General features: G+C 46.6%; 1 protein-coding gene across 1 annotated transcript; it reads left to right on the top strand.

Moving 5' to 3' along the window:
• Positions 1–615: 615 nt before the first annotated feature.
• On the top strand, positions 616–24,516 carry RHPN1 (rhophilin Rho GTPase binding protein 1; the record flags this gene model as incomplete). Its single annotated transcript, XM_079533650.1, has 15 exons — positions 616–717; positions 8,774–8,892; positions 12,056–12,184; positions 14,200–14,275; positions 14,639–14,716; positions 15,852–15,976; positions 16,374–16,540; positions 17,109–17,296; positions 17,421–17,577; positions 19,070–19,189; positions 21,124–21,318; positions 21,454–21,530; positions 22,750–22,896; positions 23,849–24,007; positions 24,322–24,516. 15 exons carry the CDS (start codon positions 616–618, stop codon positions 24,514–24,516), a joined length of 2,034 nt encoding a protein of 677 aa, XP_079389776.1.
• Positions 24,517–25,166: the final 650 nt, after the last annotated feature.

The raw sequence follows: 25,166 nt of genomic DNA, 5'->3' as shown, positions 1-25,166 counted from the left end.
AAAAAAAAGATTTTATTTCATTTTTAAGTTCTTTTGCCATAAAAATTTTTTAAAAATATTTTCTTTCTTTTTAAAATTATTTTTAATTTTTGCTGTAAAAATAATAGATTCTAGCCATTAAAAAAAAAAAAAAAAAAAAGTATTCTATTTCAGTTTTACTTCTTGTTGTCTATTTCAATGGTACTTTTTGCTGGTGTAGGACGAAAGCCCTGCATGATGCAGCTGTTCCCCCATCCAGATGTGCCCAGGGGCTCCCAGATGCGCACAGGGGGGCGGGACGAAGCGCTCAGCGAGGCCTCGCCTCCCTCGCGTGACGTCACAGCGTTCTAATTCCCACCGTTGCTACGGGCGACGGGCTCCCCTTTCCCCCCTCCCCTCCGTTCTCCTCGCCGCCATCCATTGGACGGCGGCGCCGCCCATCCGCTCCGTTCCCTTTTTCTATTGGCTACTTCCTCCGTTCGCCCCGCCCCGCTGCCTTGCTTATGCTCCGCGCCGCCCGGCGTTGCCCTCAGTGTTGAGAAAAGAAGGGGGGGGGGGGTGAGGGGTACAAGGGGAAAAGGGCCCCTGGGGGGAAGCTCCCGGTGGGAGATTTGGGGCTGCACCCTCCCCTCGGAAATGATGCCTCCTGCAGAGGACGAGCAGAGTACGGTTGAAGGAGGAGAAGGGGTTGGGGGCTTCGCCCTTTTGCGAGCCTTGAAAAACAGCAGTGCCCGGAAGGTGAGACCTGGGGTGGGATGGGGTTTAACACCTCTTTCCTTATTTTCCTTTCATAATAGCGTTATTTAGGCTTAAAGTTTGGAGGGAGGGGGGCGGCAGCTCAGTCTGAACTTTCAGTGTTATCTTAAGGTGTTGTTTAGGGTGGGGAGGGGGGATGTGAGGTTCCCCCCCTACTGTATCTGGGTGCCCTTTGGGGGGTGAGCTGGGAGATGAAGTCACCCCTAAACCCAAGTCATCACCTGAATACCTGCTATGCTTCTCCTAAGCTCAATTCTTCCCCGTTTCATTTCTTTTCCCTCTTTTCTAGAAGCCCACCCTACTTCTGGAGGTGCTGTCAGCCTTGCCCCTTTATCCCAGTGTGATTTGTCCCCTTATTTCAGCAATTACCCAGCTGGTGCCGCTTGATTAATTAGTAACAGTAGGATGAGCTCTGTCCTTGGGTGCCACCAACCCTATGTTGAGTGCCAAGATAAGCTTGCACCCTCCTGGCATTGCTCTTTAAAGAGCATGACAGCCATAAAAGTTGCTCCAGATGACTATTAGTGGGGTTTTTCATGCACCTATTCTGTTAGCAGCTGGAAAAACCTTCACTCTTATCCCATCCCTTTTGCAAAAATAGTTTTCCAGGAAACTGTGGTTTTTTTTTTTTTGTTTTTTTTTTTTTTTTTTTTTTTCAGGGTGTTTCTGCCATTCTGCAGCCCTTTAGCCAAAAAATAAATAAGAAAAAAAAAAAAAAAAAAGAGCATGGATTGAAAGTGCAATCTGTGGATTAATCTGACCCTGAATCACTCAAGCCACTGCAGCTCTGAAAGCTGCAACCTTAAACCAGGCTGAGTTCACTCAGGGCTGTTTCTTGATAGCAGGTGCCAATTTGCAAAGGGAGATTAGATGGTCCCCTTCTTTCACATTTACCCATGTGACTTTTCCTTCTTTCAGTTTATTCTGTTTTAAAGTGTTGGAAGAGGATAACACAGCTAATAACTGCCAAGCTTTGAAGGGGTAAAACCTATCAGAGGACATGCAGCATCTCTCCTAACATGATTTTCCCTTCTAAAGAAACAATCTAACGGCATTTCCTATTAGTGCTATCAATTTTGAAGTACACTCTCAATATAACCAGCATTTTTTTCGTTCACTCAGACTGTGGGTGTAGCCTCACATGTTCATCCTCTCATAGGGCAATCACAAATGCTATGGTGTTGCTTCCCCCCCGGGTTAGTTTTGTGGGGCCATGGATTTGATGCATCTGTTTCCTGCTGGCTCCATGCCCTGGCTCCCATGACACACACAGAGCACTGCAGCAACTGCATCTTTCCAAAAATGCAAGCTCTGAGTTGAGATTTAAATGCCCACTGCCCCATTTCCCTCCCCCTTGCCTTTTTTTTTTTTTTTTTTTTTTTTTTTTTTTTTTTTTTTTCCTTCTCCCCTGTGGGCACTTTGGGAAGTTTAAAACCTTAATCCTCAGCCCATTTGTTAAAGGGCTGTATGATGTAACCATATTCTCAATAAAGGTTTTAGAGGGTTTTAGCTGGTAATGTCTCCCACAGGAAAAACAGCTTTCAGCCAGAGTGCTCCGTGAGATTAGTTCTGTGATAAGGACTTTTCTATATAAATAGACATGAAAGGAGCAGTAGCTTGCACCGTGACTGACCTGTTGCCTTGCTGTAGCAGCTCACACTCCAATCTGAAATGGGGAAATTGAGAAAATATTGATGATTCTCTAAAAAGAAGACTTTTAAAGGCTTCTTCAGCGCTTGGAACAGCTCTCTGGGTTTTGTTTTCCCCTGTCCCATGGCTAAACCAGGGTCACTTGGCCACTTATCCTGTGCTGACCTAATCTACAACTCATGGGTTGCAGTGGGGGAATAATAATACTGGGTGACAGCTCTGGCTGCACTGCAATAGCAGGGCTTTTACACCAGAGTTGTTCTGTGAAGAAGGTGTGGAGAGCCTGTTGTCCTATTGCTAGGACAAGCTTTGCTGCTGCTGGACCACCTGAGCATGTAAAAAAAAAAAAAAAAAAAAAAAAAAAAAAAAAAGTTTGTCCCTTTTGGGGACAAACCCTTGTGCATGACTGTTAGGAGACAATGTTACACCAGAGAGTGGATGGAAAGAAGTACCTATCTTATTTATGAGTTGGAGCTATGGTCATCAATTGCTGGAGAAGACTTGGAGTGGGGTGAGACTGCGTCCATGCCCAGTGTAGAAGGTTGGGGTTGTCTTTGGTCTCTGTGAACTTTGCATGGGGTTGCTCACCTCTGCCTGCATTACTCTTGGATTTTTCTCTGGGAGCACTTCCTGGGTGAAAGTAGTTGGGTTTTCCGTGTACCTTTGTGCTCTTTTGCATGTTGTTTTGCATGGAAACTACAAGCTTACAGTACCCAACACCACCAAGCAAACCACTGACCGGCCCAGCACTGCAGGAGCTCGATACCCAGGACTCCCAGAACAGCTATGGAGGACAAAGACCTTTAGGAATAGCAGTAATCAGAGGCCAGCATCAGCACGGCTTTGGCATTGCCTGTAAATCCTGGTCCCACCAAAAGGACTTCCGGTTTAGACAAGAGGGTGGCTTGCTCGTGAAGGCTCTATCTGGAGTGTGCCTCTCTTGGCTATCAGATGTCAGTCTCATTTGGCAGCCTTGCTTGTCTCTTCACCCTGAAAAGTGTGTTTATTAAGACTCTACAGTTTTTGGTACATGTAGGAGTAGCACCTGGGTTGGCTCTAATGGGAGCAGATTGGGTAGAAGGCAATGAGATAAGAGTGGGTTATGGAACCAGACTCCAATTGTGCTCCTGATGTGTTGTGTGTATACTTGGAGCAGCCAATCTTGAGCTTTGGTGCAAAGAGCAGATCTGTGGAGGTCAAGGGATTGAAATCACCATGGGAAGTCCTCTCTTAAAATAAAACCAGCTATGTATTCCCAGGGAAGCAAAGGTTAGGTTATGTAAGGCACATGTACAGTGATGTGGAGTAATAAAGATGCTGAAGGCAGTTGAAATAGCAGGAATATAATAAGGTGCACATTGTAAATCACTTTGTTAAATGCAACAGGGCTATGCTTTGTGTATTCTGGTATCCAGCATCTTCTGGATTAATTTAAAATTGAATGCTGTGATAGGCTTAATCCTGCTGTTAATCCAAGGTCCTGAGCTATATACCTATCAACTGCATTGCTCTCCATTGAAAGACTCAATGTTGTGTAACACTGGCAGTGGGAATGTGCTCCAGCCCATGTGCAATGCATGACTTGGGCTACAAATCTGGGGGCAGATAATTCAATTTGCATGAAACCAGATGACTTTGCCCACTGGAGGGGATGGGGGAAAAAAAAAAAAAAAAAAAAAAAAAGGGGCCATGGCTTCTATGAAGGCAGCAGCTCACCCTCTATGTGTTGTACTCCTGGCACCAAAGGTTTCTATATGTTTACATACCCAAATGCATTGATAAGGACTGGTTCATGCCTTGCTACCCTGCTACTTTCTCCTTGAACCTCCGTGGGCCAGTGTGGTTGGGTTGCTGGGTGTACAACCCACATCAGCACCAACCGATTCACAACTGCAGTACTATGAATGTCTATGGTTTAGGCATGAATTAAACATTTTCAGCTTTTCTTTGTTATTCTGTGGGCTGTGGAATACCTCCCGTAATCCAGCCAATCTCTCCAGGTAACCAGGAGCAGTTGCTGCAGTACTCTTAGGGCTATAATTAAACTTACAGCTGTAGGCTCCATTTTCACTTCTCATTTTGATTGATTCATGCCTGCCTTGTTACCATACTCCTGAACTGTGAAGTCCCCTTCAGACAGAGGAATGTAACTTCTCCTCCAACAACAAGATCTGCAGATGCTAGAATCTATCAAGCAACACAAAATCATAGACTATCTCAAGTAAGGATCATTGAGTCCAACTCCTGGCTCCACAGGACCACCCAGGAGTACAGTCATACAATATTCCAAGTTGAAAGAGATGCCTGGATCTAGGTTTCCATTTTTCTTGCTTATAACTGTACCAGCACATCCCAGGAGTACTTTCCTTTCTGACAGGTGTCATGCTGTTCTTTGATGACTTCAGATACTTAAGCTTTGCTTTCCTCCGGACACTTCCAAGCTCCCGTTCTTCCAGCAGAAATGGAAGAGCAGAAATTAGTCCTTTTGTACAAGCCTTTGTTCTTTGGACTTTCTGGTCTCCACCTCTTCCCACAAGTGATTAGTGTTGTCTGTTGTTATTGCCTGGAAGAAAGCTGGAAGGCAATGGCCTTGTTTTTGCACCCAGGCCATAAATAAAACCCTGGGTGTGCCTTGTCACCCAGGATACATCCGGACTTCATGTCCTGGTGTTTACTGGAGACACAAAGAGCAACATGAACTTGATGATCATCTCTAAGCAAACACTCCCTAAGGACTTGCTTGGACAAGGCAGCCTAACTGTGTAATTGCCTTAACACTCCATATGGGTGCTCTTAAATGGGGAGAAGTCACCATTATATCACTCTCTATATCAACACAAAGATAGGATTTCAGTTGACACAAACCTTGATGCCCCTCCAGGGGGATGTCTTTTGGCTTGGCCTCATCTTTATGTTCAGCACTTTCTCTCATCTTTGAATGTTGAGGCTTGGAGGTAATGTTATTTGGCAGATGTGCCATACAAAAGCATAAATTGGCCTTGCTACAATAATGCTGTCTCTAATCCTGCTTTGTCAGATGCTATGAACTTCAGAGCTGGACACAACTTCTGTAATTTAATGGCCCTTACCTCATCCATTTTTATGGCTTTCCTAACGTGTGCTGCATGCTGTGGGCATATATGGTGTTCCATTCCTGGCTACTATGCAGTTTATAGCCTTCTGTTGGAAGAACTACATGCTTGCTTTCACAAAGGAAACCTGAGAAGTCTCCTGTTCAACCTGGCCACTTGCTAGGTACCCAGCTGTATCCTTGTACCAATGTCCTTGGGTGCACTCAAGAGGCTGAAATACCACATCTTTCTTCTGACCTTGAAAGGGTTGATCTCAAAAGCTTGTACAAAGGAGAATTGAGGAAAATCCCTTTTTATAACCAGCAGTGGGGTTTGGGTTTCTCTCTGTGTGTGCTCTTACATAAAGCATGCTTAAATCCACCACAGCTTACTTTACAAACTCTGTGCTATAGCATTTAGCTCTTGGTTGCAGTCTGAAGAGCATGGCTAAAATACTGGGTTCCTTTGAAAGCAGGCTGTCAGAGGATGGGCATGCTCTGCTCCCGACTCTCTTTTTCCACCCAAGCTAGTCTGCAATTGAAATATGCCCTTTTAAAAACTGTGACCTCTTTAAACTTGTGGTGGTGTTTCCTTCTGTATGGAAGTTGACCTGGGCTAGTCCTAGAGCTGAATTTCCTTTGCACTGCAATATTTGTGAAATAATATAACTTCAGCAGTGTTCCTATTTGGATGCTAGGCACAGTGGCCTTGGTGCGGTGACTCTATAGATCTGCAGTAGAGGCCAGGCATGGATATTCCCTGTGGTGGCCTTGAAATTATGACTTTGGTCCATGTTGGCCAGTGACAGTTCTTCAAGACCAATGGCAGAGTCATTGGAGGCTGAAAACAAGACATGGGGAGAACACATCAAGTTTCTAAAAGCAAGAAATCTCAAGATCCTGCTTTGTCATCCTTACTAGGCTTTGGTGTTGCATCAGATGCTCCAATATCTGACTTCCCAGCAGGTTTTTGCTGTTGGTGTAGAAGCTTGTATGGGAATTGATAACTATCTTGCTAAATGCTATTGAGGAGACATGCAGTGTTCAGGCAGAAAAAGCCTTGCAGCTGCATAGCTTAGTGTCTCTTTTGGGGTGAAGCCTAAGCAAATCCAAATGCCAAGACTTCTTGGGTGTTGTCAGAGCATGTTTACATCAGAGCTTGCAAGAGTTCCTGAAAGGCACCTCCTCTATTCCCATCTGCAAAGCCAAGGTGATGGATGATTATCAGTGCTGCTGTGTTTGCATGCATGGAGAAGGTCTCGTTCATTGCTTTGATGTGGTAATGTCTTGAATTTTGTGCCTTAGTTACCTCTTCCATCCTTTCTCAGCTGCAGTTCTTCTGGCTTCCTGTTCGTGACATCCGGGTAGTCTTTATTCTTCTCTCCCCCCCGGAATGTCTTAAAAACTAACTCCAACTAAGCTTTTCCAGGAGGTGAAAGCATCTAAAAGGTGATCAAAGCTGCTCTTGTGCAGGAAAAGGATGCTCAGCTCTGTTGCTTTGTCACCAGCAGTGTGTTGACTACAGCATTTCTGGATGCTGCTTGTGTGGGGAGCTGCTACTGGGGCTGTTCATGTTTTGAATGGGGTTTTATGGCCTTTTTTGGGGGGGGGGTGAGAGATTCCTAATCTTTTTCCTTCCTCCAGTTTCTGGATTTTTGCTAGCTAGGAAGCAATGATCTGTGCAAGATGGCTGGGTTTGCCCATGGTGAATCCAGAGGTAGCATTCTCAGAGCACCCTTTTGTGTCTTTGCTCTTGAGAGTCTTGACTTGGGATTTGTGCAGTTGTTGGGGTGTTTTCCTTAACATCCTACATAATTGCTGTTGCAGAATAATCACAGCTCTGTGCTTTCAGCTTGGTCCTTTAGTGATTTTAATGAATTTGTGGATTACTGTAAAGCACTAATCCTGCAGACTTACTGTCCAGATGGAGTGACTCTGATTCTTCAGTGTCCTGTGTACTAATTAGGAGCTGAAATCATATTACTTCAATGAAAAAGTCAGTGTTAGTCCCAGAACTTTTTCAAGCTGAGCACCTGTTATTGGACATCTCATGTGAGACATGAATTCCCAGAAAGCTGAAATCCATTAAAATGCAAGCTTTTCATTCCCTACTTCTGATTCAAAACTAGTTTGAATCACTTTTGCCTCCTTTTTCCTCCCTTTTTTTGGCACCCCAGAAAAATAACTTGAACAAAGAATTTGGAAAGAAGTCCTCCCAGAGTAACACTGGGATCTAGAGGGATCTCTGGGGATGTAACCAAGCACTGTCCGTGCTTTTTGGATTAAATAGTGCTGAAGGATGGGCTGAGATCTGAGGAGGCCCACCAAGAGATGGAAAAATGATCCAAAACTGTGTTTTCAGCAGGGTGAAAGCAGGCACTGTTGGAGCTCAGTCGACCCTCTTGAGTGGCAAAATTCCCACTCTTAAACAGTTTTACCAGAGAGTATTTTTACCCAGGCATCTTTCTTGCATGACAAAAATCATCTCTGCTCGGACAGAGTTTTTGTGGTCATGGATGCAGAGATGCTCTTTGTGGCCTCCCTTCTGCCTGGAGCATCGTGTAGTAACCTCCTGTCCCTGTGAGATGCAGGGATGTTGCCATCTGCTTCCTGAAGCCAGCAATTAAATGTGCTCCCCATCTGCAGGAAGTCTGAGCTGAAGCTCGTGTAGGAGGCAGGGATGGAATGAATTTATTGCTTTGTGCAGCTTGCATCTCCCATGAACTTTTGACTTGCTTCCTCTTGATCCCCTGTAGCCAGCAGGAGATGGTAGCACTTACAGATGTAGCCCTTGAGCTCAGGAACAGATGTGATGCTATGTGAGCTTGTCTGCACACCCCAGGATGGCTCTTTTCACTTATATTATGTCCAGATGGCAAGTCCTTAGTAAGGAGATGCTTAATTCCTGTATCCCTTCACTGCGGTACTTAAGAAACCTTTTCCGAATAGCTCAGGAAACAAATTTACTGTAAGCAACAGGTGTTATCTAATAACCTTTTTTGAGTGGCACTGCTGCCTCCTGCAATGCTAGTCCATTCCCAGGCTTACCAGAGTGCACGCACCAAATCTGAACTTTCCCTGCTGCAGATCAAGCAAATGTCTTGCAAGCCTGCAGCCCCTGGCATCACTGATGTGATTTTTATCCTCTAATAATGGAATTTTGGCTGTTGGAGATCATCAGCCCTGAGCAAGTCCAAAGCCTCTGTATACATAGCAGTGATGGGGTGATGCAAGACCACACATGAGAGCAGCAGGGGATGGAGCAGGATGGGGTCAGTTGCCAAGATGCCATGGTGAGATCATCTCCCTTTCTCTCAGCAGGGCTGTGATCCCTTTGCCCAGACCCAACGCAGCAAGCTGCAGCACCGGCGGGCACGGATCAACCAGCAGATCAACAAGGAGATGAGGATGCGTGCTGGGGCAGAAAACCTTTTCAGGTGAGTCCTGGCCTCTAAAGCATCCATCTGGTCCAGGGATTTGGCTGGGGAGTGGAAATGAGATTTCATTGTATAGAGAAGGGGGTATAAAACTGTCCAGGAAGCACCTGCAAGCTGCTTGCAGAAAAGGAATGGCTTTGGATTATCAGTTGCTTTTTCTTCATGTTTTTCAATCTTTTCCCCTCCCCTAAGAGGCGGTTTTATCTCCTGCTTACACAAGGCTTTTCGTTTAAACCACTATGAGCTTGTCTGCAAATGTGTATCAGTCACTGAACAGCTGCTTTTTGCCCTAGTAATGCTTGCTTAGGGCTCCCATGGCTCTACCTTGCTTGGGCTTTGCAGCACTCCTCCTGGAAATGCCTGCCCCGTGTTCAGTGCAATGCTGATGCAGCGGGGGTTAATGAAAAGTGGTTGTTTTAATGCCCTGCAAGCCTGTTAGAAAGCAGGCTGGGAATTGATGCAATTATGGGAACAAATGTTGAACTGGGATTGAGCTCTGAGTGCAGACATCCTGCATGATAGCCCCCAGTAAATGGGTCAAATCCAGCTTTATTTAAAAGAAAAGAAAAAAGCTGTCCCAGTAATTCCACCCAAGGAAAATCTGTTGGAAAACTCAAGCATTCCTTTGGATACAGCTACAGCCCAGCAGCTCTCCATCCTGCTTCGCGGGTGCCTTTATGGGATGGTGCAAAAACTGCTGCTTCTGTATGGCATTCAGGTCACAGCTGGTTCAGCACATTATTGCCATTCCTAAAGACGGGTCATGATGAAGTCATGATGCAATAACGTGATGTTTTTTAAAAATAAAAAATCTACTGTCTTTTTAACCTGTAGGTGACCTTCTTTATAACTTTAGTGTATGTATCAGGTTCCTGTAATAAATCTGAGCAGGTGTGTAGGCTTGTTAAGATATTTTCTTTTATGGAGACTGCTTTTTTTTCATGGTTATCTTGTGATTTTTAGTGTTGTTCCTCCCACCCTCTCCAATAAAATGAACATTTTTTTTCCTGTTGGATCAGGGTGATTTGATGTCAGTGATATGTGCAGCTGAAAGAAAGGAGCTATCAATGTTCTACCACAGCAAGAAATGGAGTTTGGCAGGGGGCTTAGAACAGCAGGGATCCCCTGAAAGATGGGATCCTGGGGACAGTGAGGTATGAGGCCCTGAAGGACCGTAACTCATCTAATTAAAAAGTCCATGAGATCTCCATGTGCCTCACCTTTTGTTATTAAGAAAAAAAGAAATTCCCTGGAATCGTGCAGCCTCAGCAGAAAATGTGCCCAGCTGTGGTTTTGGTGTGAAGTGCATGCATCAGAGCTGTTTTGCCTCCTCCCTCACCAGGGAGTGAGCAAAAATATGATGCAAAAGCCATATTAATTACTGGTCCAGGGAAGGGAGGGATTGTTTTTCTGCAGGGAAGAGGCAAAATGCACTGTTGGGGCCCTTTTTTGCCTGGATCAGCGGTTTGGATGTGCTTTGGTAGCAGCGATGTTTCCTTCCTCCCACCTTCCCTCCAGTCTAGTTTGCAGCTGATAAGCGGTTTGGGGGAGGGATGGGGCTTTTGGAGTTTGTAAACATGGAGGGGAAGAAAGTGAAGGTTGTGCCTTAGATTAAAGCCTGAGAGGGGAAGATCATAATAGGTTTTGAGCAACAACCCTTTAGACTTGACTTGCACTGACCTAACAAAACTAGCAAGATGCAAAGAAGAAACAGTGCTGTGCTCAGCCTAGAGTGAAGTTCACAGTTTCTTTCTGTTCTTGGTTTTAAAAAAAAAGCACCATAAATCTCAATGCAGTTTCCTAAGCTCAGTTCAGTTCAGCATATCAGTCCCCTTTCCTGGAGAAGCTGTTATGCCATTGCTGCACATTGGCAAAAATGCATGTGGTGTTTGCTCAGCATTATGGGGTTGTGGGTTTTTTTTTTTTTTTTCTGGATAAATAAATCAGCAGTGGAAGCTCTTTCCTTGTTCAAATACTGGGGTGCAGAGAAGATAAAGGTGTTGCCAATAAACCATTTTTTTTTTTTTTTAAATAGCTCAGAAATCTTTGTTCAACATTAGCTAAGCAAACAGCTGGTAATTCCACTTTGTGTGCTGTTATATAGATCAGTGTGTACGCCTGAAGATACCAAAGTCTTTACCAGCAGAGATTTGCTCCTTGTGCTACTGGTAAACAATTGTTTGCTCCCCAGATCACCTCTCTGAGAGGTGCTGTGCTGCAAAAAGCGCTTGTAGGGTGCAAAATGGAGCGCCCCAGGTTAAAAATGTTTGTTCTAAACCTGGTAGCAAGCAAAACTGTCTGGAGGTGCAGAGGAGGTGACTAAGGAGCCATCGTCTTGAAAGAAAAGCAGCATAGCTCCTTAGGTCAGAGCAAGGGCCCTGGAGGATGATGTCAGTAATAAACAAAGGCAATGCGCTCTGCAAAAATTGGGGGTAAGTGTTGCCCTGGCCAAGCAGAGCTCATGCACGTGGCATTTTTACTGCATCCCAGTGGGGCTTGGTGTGATTTAAGGCAAGCAGCCAGTCCCTTTCAGCCAACAATTGCTCACCATTGGCTTTGCCTGGCTGCTGGGTTATCTCTCCCTGCTTTAGTTCGGAGCAGATAAAGAGGGTATAATCAGCCTGGGAGTTTGCTTTGCTGAGAGCAGGCAGCTTGCTGCAGCTGAAATCAATCCTCTGTGTTTACATCTCTTGACATGCATGAGGGGGAAGGGTGGGGAGGGTGCTGCTAATGGCAAGCCTGGCCCTTGCAGAATGGTTATTCGCACACTCAAAGAGGTTTTTCTGCTTTAAGTGGAGGTCTAAGCATGAAGCACAGCTTTTGTTTGGTGTGGGCAAACACCTGAGTGCTTATAACCAAATCCAAGGATGTGCTGGAGGTAGGAGCATGGATGGAGCTCATGAGGGATACTGCTTGAGAGTGCAAGTCATATGGGTTGCTCTAGGGGAGAAACAGAGTCAACATCCCCAACAAAATGCAAAGAACTAAAATTCTTCTCTGCTTTGTGAAGAATTGGATGGAAATAGTTAGCCAGGAAGGTTTGGATGGATGTACGTGGCAGGGAAGATGTAATGGTATCACACCAACAGCTGACTTAGTTGCTGTTCTTTGACTCAGCCAAGCTTTTACAGGGAGATTTGATCTGTGCAGTGCTGTCTTTCAGAGCCACCAGTAACCACAAGGTCAAGGAGACAGTTGCATTGGAGCTGAGTTACGTGAACTCCAACCTGCAGCTGCTAAAGGAGGAGCTGGAGGAGCTAAACAGCTGCATGGATGTCTACCAGAATGACAGGTAGGGGTTTTTGCTTGAGGGGTAGCCAGAGAATAGAAGATTGGGGCATGGGACAGATTGGCCAGAACGAGTTTTTCAGGCTGATGAGCATCCATCTGTGCTTCATCTGCAAGACTGCAAGGAGACCAAACTCAGCACCTTTCTTAGCAGATCCTTTTGGAGGTGTTTCTGTGTGGGTGGTTGTGTCCTTTAGATTCTAATATCCCAAAGCAGGAGGAGTAGAGCAGAAACAACCATGAATCTTCCTTTACCTAATCTCCTTGTCCTGAGCATCCTTCCAGAGCATGATGATTTCCAGTGGGATATTTAACAGAAGTAGTTAAAACTGTAAGCCGTCTTGTTCTAGTTGATCCTGGGGTGGTTTCTTCTCCCAACAAGGGTATTAGGTTTGTTCCCCCCTTTCTGAGGTTAGACCTTTTGCTAATTGAGAGTTTCTGTTGCTTTGAAATCCTCACTCAGTCACTTCATGCTTGATTCACTGGAGCCATTTCAGTGAGGTGAGAAAAGCAGCAATCATGAAAGCAGAAAAGGCCAGAGATGCTGCAGCAGTGTGGAGCTATGGGTGTTCCTCCCCTGTTCAAAACAGCTGGATGGTGTCCATACATCCATGTGCTTTGCTCATTGTCTGGTCCTCCTTTTGGAGGATTGTTCTGCTTCTGTGGACAGAAAGAGCTGCAGACAGCATCCCTGACTCCATCGTGTTTGCTGCACTTCTGCTAAATGCAGAGCAAGGACAATCTGGATGTGTGAATGATGCATTAGGGTTGCAGAGAGAAGAGGAGGCTTAAGGAGATCCTACCTGTGGCCTTTGATCCCTGCATGACCCTAGATGTTTGCTCTCTTCCCCAGCAGTGGGCTGGTGATGGAAAGTTGCAGTTTGGACTGCCAGGATTGCAAGCATCCTCCCTGAGCTCTGCCCAAGTGTTTGTTTGTTTTGGTTCAAAAAGGAAACAACAGCAGCAGCAACCCCCAAACGTGCCCAAGCCAGACAAAAGCCCCTTTGTTTGCTCTGGGCATTGGATTCAAATAGAAATGAGCATGTATGAGAATGAGCAATAATGGCTTTTCTGCTCTAATTATAGCTCTTGAAGCTGTTTATTCAGTGAGTATGAATAGACTAAAGTGTGGGTGCAACCCCTGCTCCCCAGTTTAACCCTCCTAGGCCTGTGATGTGCTAATCCATGTTTCTGCTAACATGCAGTTTCTGAAGATAATGAGACCTTGCTGTTGTGCAAATCTGGTCTGTTGAGGGCCTGATCCTGCCTGACCTGCCTCCCTTCTTGCGTTTTGGGGAGCTGGGTGCAAGTTGGGAACCCATCAAGGGTTCTCACCTGATATCTGTGTACAGGAGGCAGAGGATGGGCCCAATTTGAAAGGTTTTTGCAGAGCAACAAGATGGTAATTTTATGCGTGCTCAAGGCCTTTGGAGACCATCACTTCTTGTCAGCAAAAAAGAAAATATCAAAATTGCAATAAAATCCTACAAAAGATGATCCTTCCTCAGTTCTGTGCAAATGCTCTGCTTTAGTGTTGGAAAACAAACCACTCCCAGCTGGGTGTTACCAATGTCATCCTAATCTTCAGCATTTTACGGTATTGACCTGGCAGTGTGATAAGTGCTATTTATAGCCAGCTGCTTTTAATAGAGGCAGCAAATTTCAATATCAGGTGGAGCTGCACTCCTGAGCTGGTCCTTATCAGCAAGTCCTTATCAGCGACAAAGCCCAGATTAGCACGTAGGAGCTCGTGAATCCATGACCTGTGCACACATCACTCCCATTTCTCAAGAGTTGTTAATTAAAGCAGCTTCATCACTGCAGCCTGATGTGGTTGCTGTTGTATCTGTCAGAGATAAAAGCAGAAATTTAAGTAATATGGCAGATTTGAGGTTATCAGCATGTCTTCTGTGCATAATCTCTGCAAAGCGTGTCCCTCTGCTGGGCAAAATTGAGTTCTCTTCTAGTTGTACTCTTCAAAAAAAAATATCCATCAAAGGGTTTGTTGTCTTCTTCCAGTGATTCCATCAGTGTCCCCATGATTCCTTTGGGCCTGAAAGAGACCAAGGAGCTGGATTTGCTGGTGCCACTGAAGGTGAGTGAAGAGAGTTTGCACCTGAGATGCAATGAAGATGGATGGAGGAGTGCGTCTGCACTTTGGGGATGTTTCTTCACTTGGTCATGGTTGGGAGCTGTAGAGAAGATGGCACATCAGTTCAGTTTTGAAACAATTATAACATATATTTAGGTGGAGAAAACGGGGGGAAAAAGGAAATGGGGGTCTGAAGCAATGGGGAAGGGAATGTATTTTCTGTTGAAGTGGAGAAGAATAGCTGAGTGGGGAGATTACTTTCCATACTGCAAGTTTTCTTGTGGGGAGAGCTGACAAATCACCCTTTAAATCTTGAGTACTTATTTCCAATGTTTATTCAGATTTTTCTTTTCTTTCCCCATCCAGGATTTCATCAGTGAGCACTATGGAGAGGAGGGTGTCATGTTTGAAAAAGAAATCAAAGAGTTCATGGAGCTGCGGCAGGTCGGTGTCCCTTTGATTTGCCAAGAAATACCCATTGGAGGTGCTGTATTTTGCTCTGGGTACCTCAGTGCTCACTGTAAACTGCACCCTTGTCCTTGTGTCTCAGGGTGCTGCATCCCTGGCTTCAGTTCAGAGATTACAAAAATATTACAGACCTTTTGGTAATTGTTTTCTGTCTCTATGGAGACAGATGTTTTCTGACTCTAATGGAGTCCTTTAATGACCTGATAACCTAGAATGAACAGCAATAAAAATACCATGCCGTCCATTATTGTTGTTTTATGAATAGTTCACCCCTGGCAAGGCTAAATGACTGCTCTCTCTCCAGCTAACACGCAGCGTAGTGCTTGGAGAAGAGGAAGTGTAGAGCAATCCTGTGAAGGTATTCTCTCCTACATAGCAGCTCTCATAAGTAACCTCAGTTTTGCCTTGCCATGAAGCTTTGATCTTAAGAGCGGAAAGAAAAGGCTTTCTCAGGCTTTATGAAGGTCCTGATCCTGTTCTTTGGGCTGTGGGAGTGGTGCCCTGAAAAGCCACAGGCTGGGAAAAGACTCGTGACTGAAACTAGGAGAGCTCTGGCACTCCTCCCTGTCTCGAGTCAAAAGCCCAAGGATTTATCTGTTTTGAGAAAAAAGTCTTATTTCTTCCCTAGCATTAATTCCATCAGATTTTGCATGACTTTTTCTCTTTAAAATAAATAAATAAATAAAAAAGTCAAATCCCAGCTTGGTTTAGATGAGTGTTGCCACCAGCATTCCATTGCTCCCAGGCTGCTGCCTCTGATCTGGGTGCTCCAACGTGTCTCCCCAGCCAAACCATCAGTTGCATGAGGGTTTGCCTCCTTTCAACCTTCTGAAAAGCAGAGAAGCCACAGAAATAAAGCTTCTTTTTCAGCATTAATACAACCCTGTCCCTTGCCTGCATGTGTTAGGGTGGTCCAGAGGAGCTCAGCTCCGTGCCATTCCCCTCATCCCCTGCAGTCCTGCTCACAAAGCCTTTTGGGTGGGATTTCTCCCACCTAGGCTGTAGCCCATAGGGTTGACCAGCATGTGCAGCTCCATAAATCTCATCTTTCCCTCCCATTCTCCTCTCTCTTTCTCCCAATGTTTTTCTTCCCTCTCTTCCATCCCTGCAGGCGATGCGTACCCCCAGCCGGAATGAGGCTGGACTGGAGCTCCTCATGGAGTATTATAACCAACTCTACTTTCTCGACAGCCGCTTCTTCCCTCCCAGCAAAAGCCTGGGTGTCTTCTTCCACTGGTTGGTGCAGCTTTTTCCATCCATGCATCATTACTAATGGGGAGTGGGGAGGGAAGCGGGGCTGGGCTTCCTTCACTGTGCTGGGTTTTCTTTGGGGTTCATCCTTCCTCTGAGCTCCATCATAGAGTCAAGAGCTGGGTTTCAATCTTGCTTTTGGTTTGAGGATGTTGCCTTCAATGGATCTATTGAAGGGTATAGGGGGAATTGAGGCTCTGAGGATACATGGTGGTGGGAAGAGAGTCTGTACAAAATACAGAAAGTTCTGAAGGTCCGTTCTTGGTCATCTTGGACTAGCTGAACCATAAAGGTTCCTACCAACTCAAAATCCTGTGATTAGGTGGGAGCAATGGCTGATGGCCTTGATATTCTCATCCCTTCTGGCTCTTCCCTTTTCCAGGTACGACTCACTGACTGGGGTTCCATCCCACCAGCGGGCACTGGCCTTTGAGAAAGGCAGTGTCCTCTTCAACATCGGAGCCTTGCACACCCAGATAGGGGCACGGCAGGACCGTGCCTCCCTGCCAGGGCTCAACCAGGCTATTGATGCCTTTCAGAAGGCAGCTGGTATGTACGTTTTCCTTCTCTGTCTCCTTCCTCACCTCTGGGTAGTGGTCAGAGCAGGGCTAATAAATCCTTATGGCAGGGATGATGTGAAGGAGGGGAATCAGTTGTGCAAAGTGAGTTAGAAGAGTCTCTAAGGGATTGATGTCATCCAAAGCTCTGAGAAAAAAGCTGCAGGGACAAGAATGGGTTAAGAAGCAAGGTAGCACCCCTAGAGATTATTTGCTGCAGTAGCATTGCGTGTTATGGTAAGATATTTGAAATGCACAGCCCATCTGGGTGAGCATCCTGGGCTGTTCTTGGTGGCTGATTTTTCTCCTGTATCCTCACAAAATCCCAAAATGGTTGAGGTTGGAGGGGACCTCTTGGTCCATCTGGTCCAACCCCTTTGAATTGAGCAAGACCACCTAGAGTAGATTGCCTAGGACGATATCCAGGTAACTTCTGAATATCTCCAAAGAGGAAACTCCACAACCTTTCTTGGAACTTGTGCTCAGGCATGGAAAAACCTTGTTCCAAACCCTCCTCACCTGTAAGCCTAGCAGCTCCCACCATCTTCTCCCTTGTACAGGTGCCTTTAACTACTTGAAGGAAAACTTCTCCAATGCTCCCAGCCTGGACATGAGCACTGCTTCCCTCAACATGCTGGTGAGGCTGATGGTCGCCCAAGTCCAGGAGTGTGTTTTTGAGAAGATGACTTTACTGCATGCCCAGAAGGACTTCCTCACGTGGCTGCAGCTCGCTCAGGAGGCAGCCAGGGTAAGAGCACCCCAAAAAGATCCCCACAGTCCCTAAGAGGAATGACAACATGCTGTCACTTCCACCCAATGAACATGCTAGATTCCAACCCATACATCACCTATCTGTGCATTGACACCCACAGGTAGAAGATGTCTACTCACTGGTGCACCAGACAATGACCCAGGCTCACGTGAAGGATTATGTTCCCTTCTCATGGACCACCATGGTCCATGTCAAGTCAGAGCATTTCAAAGCCTTGTCCCACTACTTTGCTGCCATTGCTCTCTGTGACTGCCCAGGTGAGTGCTGTGGCACAGAAACAGCTGCTTAGCTGAGTGCTGTCTTCATGTCTTGATCGTAGAGGTGTTTTGTAACCTAAGTAATTCTCTGATTCTGTGTAGCAGCCTGGTGTTGGGGGGGCATTGTGCGACAGAATTGAAAAGAATCTTGCGTAGGATCCCATGCCTAGATTTTTTGGGATGCTCTGAGCTGCTGATCACATTGATGGATTCACTAATTTGTACACAATGCAAATGTACCCCATATTTCTGTTCATGACTTGCACGGTGCTTGCAAAGAAAGTCCTTCCAAGATGGCCAGCAAAAAAAAAAATCTATACAGTTGTCACTTGCTGTCCCCCTTGGTTCTGGGTGTGTGTTCCCAGCCAAGCAGCTTTCAGACACACTTAACTATATGTTGGACCAGCAAAAGACTTCCTGAAAAAAAAAAAAGAAACAGCAATAAACTCTCTCAAACCAAGAAATCCCTGGGTTACTTGAATTTATTTGTCAGCCTTATGGATGGCTGCCTTGAGTATTCTGTGTGCGGTGTGGCTTTACCAGAGCTAGGTGACGTGGCTATGGGGAGCCAGCTGGAATGTGGAAGCAGGATGTGACCTATAGTTTCCATCTGTGCTGTCACCATGGTCCCGTACAATCAATTTTGTGTCAGGCTGAGGGTTTGGAGGCGGGCAGATGATGCACACAGGAACCTGTGGTGTTGAGCCGCTATGTGCTAAGGACAGAACTGGAGGGCTCCTGAAGGTCGTCTTCTAGAGTAGATTCATCTTTTTGGCCAAAAGCAGCATTCACAGCTCTGCTGTGAGCCTGGAAGTATTGCAGGGCTTGAGATTACCAAGCTGCTGGGCTTGTGCATTGCAGAAACAGGATTGAGCAAGGACAGCTGCTGGGGTGGAGATGGAAGAGAGTGGGATGTCATGGGGATGAGGACGGAAATGGCAGAAGGATGTGATGGAACCAGGTTTGCATGAGGTTACAAGGGATGGAGCCAAGCTCTTCCCTGAAATTCTGAAACCCTTTGCCTATCCAAATAACATGAGACACTGGTGGGAGCACAAATCCACAGGAAATCCCTGAGTCAGGGGGTTTGTTTTGTACCAGCACCCTGCAGAGATCTCATGTTCCCACTCTCTGTATCTCCAAGTATGAACTCTGGTCAAGAGTAGTGAATCCTTTGCTCCTCCAGATGGCTGGCAATAAGCTCCTTATGCTTCTGTGGGTACAGGAATAGGACAGGCCAGCCTTGGAGATGCTCAGTACCAATGCCAGGGATGCTGACAGAGCTTTGGCATCTCCTACAGTTTGGACCAGCAAGTCCACAGGGCTCTCTTACTTGCTTGTGCCCAGAAGAGGAGGTTGCTGTGTAAGCCAAGGAAACAGGGAACAGCTCTGGATGAGAATAATGGTGTAGAAATCAAGCCTGCTGTGATGCTTGGAACAATGTCCTGACTTTTCTCTGCATCCCTTTTTTTTTCTTTTTTTTTTCTGTTAGCGGCATCTGATGCTGAGCTGCCAGAGCATGAAAAGGCTTTTCTCCAGTTCCACATCACCATGCCTGAGGGACCATCACTTCGTGTTCTACTGCAGGATTCTGAGGAGAGAAGGAAGCTGGGTGAGTGCATCCATTGGGGGCAAACTGCCTGGTTTGGGAAATGAAACCCTGAATCCTCGTGGGAATGGGATTCATGGAATTATAAAATGGCTCGGGTTGGAAGGGACCTCAAAGGTTGTCCACTATCAACATCCCTGAGCTTCTAGTGATGAACTTCTGCAGGACCTCTCTATGCAAAAACACCTTTTGTTGAAAAGAACCTCCCCTGGAAAGGCAGGGAAGCATTATGGTGTTCGCTATTAAGAAGTTGAGGACAACTCAAGGTACTTGTATTGACACATTTCGCCAAGTTTAACAGTAAAACCCCAGGCATTTGAGACAGGTAACATCACGCAATGCAGCTCAGAGAAATCCAATGGGGATCTGGAGCTTTTGCAAAGGAGCTTGGCTCAAGCTTGCAGCTTGACAAGGAGAAGCAGTGAAGGCTGGGGGTGGCTTCTTTTTTTTTTTTTTTGCTGCTGCATCAAAAGGTTTGGGAGATGAGAGCTTTCCTCCCACGCAAATTTTCGGCTTCAGGGAAGAGACACAACGTTGCTTATTCAGCTGAAGTCATGTTTTAGCAAAGAGGCAGGAGTGAGAGCAAGCTCAGTGCCCTGCTTCTGGGGTGTCGCCTTCTGCTTGCCTCCTCCACAAGCTGCCTTTTGGTCTTCTTTTTCCAAACAGTCTCCATTCAGTGTTGCCTTGTGAAAAATTCATGCGCAGACACCAACTTCAGCTCTAATTTTGGTCTGTAGGAAGGGAAGAAACTCGCAGCATTATAACCATCTCCCTAGAATGATATTTTTTCTCCTTCTGCTGTCTCATGGTCTTAGAACATTGTGTTTTATTCCACCAGTTTCAATAAACCGGAGCCAAAAGCTTGCACAACTTCTATTCCTGACCTGTATCCTCCATGCTTTTATCTATTTCATCAGTGTAAATGCAGAAGTTAGTGATAAGTCATTAAAACCTACTTAATATAGCACTTTCTTGCCCAGGAATGAAGCTGGTTGTAGGTGCTTGCATAGAATATGTTTGATGCATTCGATAAGATTATTTTGGACAGTCCATTCCTCCCTCTTTTTTTTCATCCAGTCTCAAAATCCTTCCTTGATTCCTCACTGAGTGAACTCCATCGTCTCCCTGGCTTATGTTGCCACCGTGTGTCCTAAAGGTGGAAATGCTGCAGGCGCACATGTATCTATGATACATCCCTCTCTCTATATGTATATCTATGTCTTCTTTAGCTTACATTGGATATGTGTACCGTTGTCACAGTCTCTTGCAAAGGAGTTGTTTGCAGGATATTCATAGGGCATTTATTTGCAGGTTGTTGGGATTTCTTTGGCTGCTCTCTTCACAATTTGTTTTCACAAAGTTGAAAATACTTGCATGATCAATTGAGAAGCAGAAAGTGAGAAAAGGCACCAAAAGGGATCTTCGGGGCATGGTGAAGGCTGTGCTTAGCCTAGAAAAGAGGCATCTGCAGCAGATCTCCCCAAAGCTGTCACCAGGAGGACAGGGCTCAATTGTCCTTTGTACCCACTAGGGACACGAGGCAACGGAGAGAAGTTAATATGCAGAGATGTAGGTTAAGCAATAGGAGGAACTTTGGGGGCGGTGGTGCCAGCCTCCCTCTCCGGGTGACGGCAGCATCATCGGTAATTTTTTTTGGGAACATCTGCCAGCCCATCTCCAGATTCACTCAGAGGAATGAAGTAGGTCACCCTTCAAGGTCCCTTCCCAGCCCTCCATTGGGGGCTTGTGCTGACGGCTGGGACCTACTCCATTTAGAGCCCGTTGGCAGGCTGCGAACGTGACGGGGCCGTCCCTGAGTCACGTCGGGTGACACAGCCGCGGAGGCTGCTTTAATCCGTGGGCAGCCGAGCGAGCGACAGAGCCTGGGCTCGGAACGGTGCTGAGCTCTTGGGCTGCCATCTCTGCGCTTTCCGCAGGCAAAGCTCACCTAAAGAAAGCCATCATGAAGCACGAGGAAGCCATGAGGATCCACGGCTTGTGCAAGATCCTACGGAAGATGGACATCCTCCAGGAGGTCCTCTCTTTTGCCCACAAACGCTCGCTGAGCAAATACTCAGAAATTGACCACGAGGAGGATTTTTTTGAAACTGGAGATGCCCCGGATATTCACCGTAAGTGGTTTTCAGTGTCCTGTGGGTTTTTGTGGGTTGCACCTTTGCTATGTGGGCAGCAGGATGCAGAGGTGGCAGCTGCCACTTTGGCTCTTTCCTGACCTGGTGAATGTGCTTTTCTCCCCCTTCCGTTAGCCAAAACGCACCAGAAGCCGGAGATCAAGTCACCCAGCTTCTCTCAGGTGAAGGTGACAGATCTCTTCCACAGGCTGGTATGTATAGCTCTGAGGTGGGGTGGCCCCACGGGAGCAAATGTCACCTCCTCCCCTGCATGCTCTGTTTTCCTGCTTTCCTTCTTCCTGGCGCAGCTGCTCTCTGAGAAGGACAAGTCAATTCCTTGTAGAAAGGATCTAGGCAGGAGAAAGGATGGGAGAGCATGGGTCCATCCCCACAAGAGCTGAATGGGTTGAGCCAGATTCCAAAATCCACCCTGAATTTTATTGTGAAGCTCCTCCGATGCATGGGGAAGCAGGCATGGGTGTTTTGAGTGGGTCTTGGGCTATTTAGGGGAGCAGAGCAAGTTGAGGGTAGTGTTATCCCTAGGGGCAACACTGCTCTATTCTACATACATGATGTTGACGAGCTAGGGACCCATAAGAAAATCCCAGCAGGTCCTTTGTTTCTGCCGTGGTGGGCTAATAGGGTCCTGGGGGGAAGGGCTGAGCTTTGGGGCTGCCTTGGAGGCTGCAGTGACTGCACTGTCCCTGTCCCCCAGGCATCTGAAGCCTACGTAGCACCTTGAGGAGAGGATGAGTTGATTGGGATATAACCAGCACTTCTGCCTTCGGGCAACCTGAGTGGAAGGCAGGCAGGTAAATCCTGCTTCTGGGAGAACAGGAAGGATTTTTGGAGTGGTCTGACCCTGAAAGTGTGACCCATCCCAATGCCTTGTGCCCTACAGTTGACCACTCCAGTCTGGCTCTGTTTCCCAGAGCAATGCTAAGGTGAAGACATCTTCCGTCTCATCCCTCCCTTTAGTTCCAGAAGTGGGGAGTTAAGGAGCCAGCTTTGCATCGAAGCTTTCTGTTTCATTTCTTCGAGGATTTCAGTGTCTGAAACGATGCCAACTCCCTGACCTTGATGAGACCTTCTCCTGCCTTGCAGGGAGGATGTCATAGAACTGTGACCTAGGCTGCTTATAAGAGAATAGGAAAGGAGGACTGAGGTCCTTTCCAACATGCACTAGTCTGGACTGCTGCTCACAAAGGCACTTGTAAGATACTTTAGCTCCTCTAGCTTTATTGGCCATAAATGTCCTGGTTTTTTGGATATGCAGGCATGGTAAAGCCCTGGGCAGGCTCATAACTGCATTATCAAAGAAGTGCAAAGGACAGGCTATCTTGTTCTGCCTCTTTTCCGTCAAAAGTTGTATGTTCCCTTTGAGTTGCTCTTGCATTGAAAGGTGCTTTTCTCATTTCTGCCTTATCCCAGGGGCCCCTCTCAGTTTTCTCGGCCAAAAACAAGTGGTACCCAATGCGGAGAGTCCATCTTATGAGAGGAGAGAATGGCTTTGGGTTCACACTGCGAGGAGATTCCCCAGTCCTCATTGCTGGTGTCATCCCTGGAGGCTGTGCTGCTGTGAGTACTCTAAGCTCTGCTGTCATCACAGGGGGTGCTTGAGGTGGGGGGATCCCCCCACTGAGGGATGTGACGTGGGATGGAACGTGATGTCAAACACAAATCAGTGCTGTGCAGACTCACCGTGTGAGCTTTGCAGTGGATCAGGATGTTTTCTGGCAGAACCTTTCTTGAAGCATCCTGGTGGGATGATTGGGTGGACCTCCCCCCCCCCCCCCATCACTGTGCTGCATCCTCTGTGCCACCCAGATCCTAGAATCTCCTTAATAACAGGCTCCTTAGCAGCAGGATTTCACCCCTTTGAGGGAGATGGAAAGCTTTTTAAAGCAGATTCAAAACACAGTGTGTACCCTGTGCTACCAACACTCGTTGCACTGATCTGGGGTGGGATTGCACTCCAGATAGACACCAAAATGTGGGTGTTCCCATGTGGATAAGTTACTAAACCTCTATTGTATCTAGGCTAGCATGTCCTTGCTCTGGGTTACTCCTGTCTGTAATGTCCCACAGCTGCAGAGCGGCACATGCTTTGCTTTAAGCACTTCTAGTGCTTTATTGATTCCTGACACATGGAATGAGTGCATAGAACCTTGCTAAGCTTGCTCTGTTTTCCTAAGGGTCAAAGCTTGCAGGCATTATTTTTTTTTTATTTTGTAGACCTATAGCATTTAACCTAAGTTGAAGCTGGGTATGTTCTTATTGGAGAGCTTCAGAGTTCACGGCATGGTGGATACTGAGTGTAGCCATCACCACGTTTGTGAGCTGCAAAGCAGCTGTAAAAAATCATTAGTATGATGGCTTTGAGTATTTCATACTGCAGGCCATACCCTACCCTTCCCACACCCTGTGTTTCTGCAAAATTGGGATCTGCTGGATGGGGAGGAAAGCAGTCAGGCCTCATGCTGCATTATCTTTGATCGAAAATGGGTGATTCTTTTCTTTTCACCTGCAGGAAGCTGGATTGAAGGAGGGTGACTACATCATCTTGGTGAATGGCAAGGATTGCAGGTGGTCCAAGCATGCCGAGGTGGTCCAGCTGCTGAAGAGCACTGGGGAAGAGGGCGTGGAGATTGGAGTGATAACCCTGCAGGGCTCGGAGGGGCCAAAAGCTGTAAGTCACATTCTGAGCCTCAGATGGGAAGCTGAAGCTTTGGGGAGTGAAGTGGGCTATGATCTGCTTAAGGCTCGGCTTTGTCTCCAGTGTGCAGCACACTGGTTTGCAGCCAGCTTGGCAAATACAAAGCAGGTAGCAGCTTGCAAAGATGGAAAACTTCTCCATTTTGCTCTTAACCTCAAGAAAACCAAGCTGCTCTGCAGCACACAGAGGTTTCCCAGTGCCCTGGGGCAGGGCTGAGACCCAAGCATTGTGTTTATACCCCCAGCTCAGTGCTGCCCTGCCTTTACTCATCTCTGCTCCCCAAACAGGCGGAGAAGAAAGCAGCAGCAATGTCCTCTGGCAGCGGGCTGCTGAAAAGCAACAAGGAGAACAGCCGGAAGAGCCTGATGAACAGCAAAAGTGCCAGCACACTGCTTGTCTGGAACAAGAAGAGCAAGCGGAGCAAGAACAGCACTTACAGCATCCCTTTCACTTCTGTGGGAGACAACGAGGCCATGTACTGAGGCTAGGTTGTGTCCCGTGAGCTCTGGGGCTGGTTGCCTATTGATCCTCAGGAGCTCTGATTGCTTCTATGGGCTGTGCTGGTGTCGTGGCCGCATGGAGCATCCCCGGTCCAGAGGATGTTGGGACACCCCCTCCTTGGGGATGCACTGCTGGTCAAATCCTCTCCAAAGAGGTGAGGAATGCACAGCCACTGTTGCTGCTGATTGCTGGACTCCTCCCCCTGTGTTAAACTCTATGGGGAAACACTGATTTATTTTTTTTTTTTTGCTCTTAAGGGGTCGGGGGAAACTGTGCTTCAAGATAAAGCAGAGACTGGTTTGTGTCTTACGCTCAGCACGAGGAGCAGCCAAACCAAACCCAGCCATTAAAGCAAAAGCTATAACCTTCTCTAGCATCTCTCAGGCTTTCTGTGCAAGGTAGAAGGCAGCACCATTGCCGTACCACTCACTGCCAGTGGAGCCAAGTTGTTCAGAAGACGGAGAGGGTTTCAGTTTTGCAAGCCCCATGTTAACAAAACCCTTCAGGGCAAATGGAGGTGATGTTTGACTCCTCTATTTTTGGGAGAGGGTTTTGCTCAGGCACCAGTGATGTGCACTGTGTATGTTTTGGGGTCCAGCTCAGACCTGCCTCTTGTTAGGCAGCACTGAGC

The sequence above is a fragment of the Tetrao urogallus genome (genome assembly GCF_951394365.1).
Source record: "Tetrao urogallus genome assembly, chromosome: 3".
NCBI lineage: Eukaryota > Metazoa > Chordata > Aves > Galliformes > Phasianidae > Tetrao > Tetrao urogallus.
The sequence above is the reverse complement of the archived record's forward strand: the minus strand, read 5'-3'. Positions and strand labels throughout refer to the sequence as shown.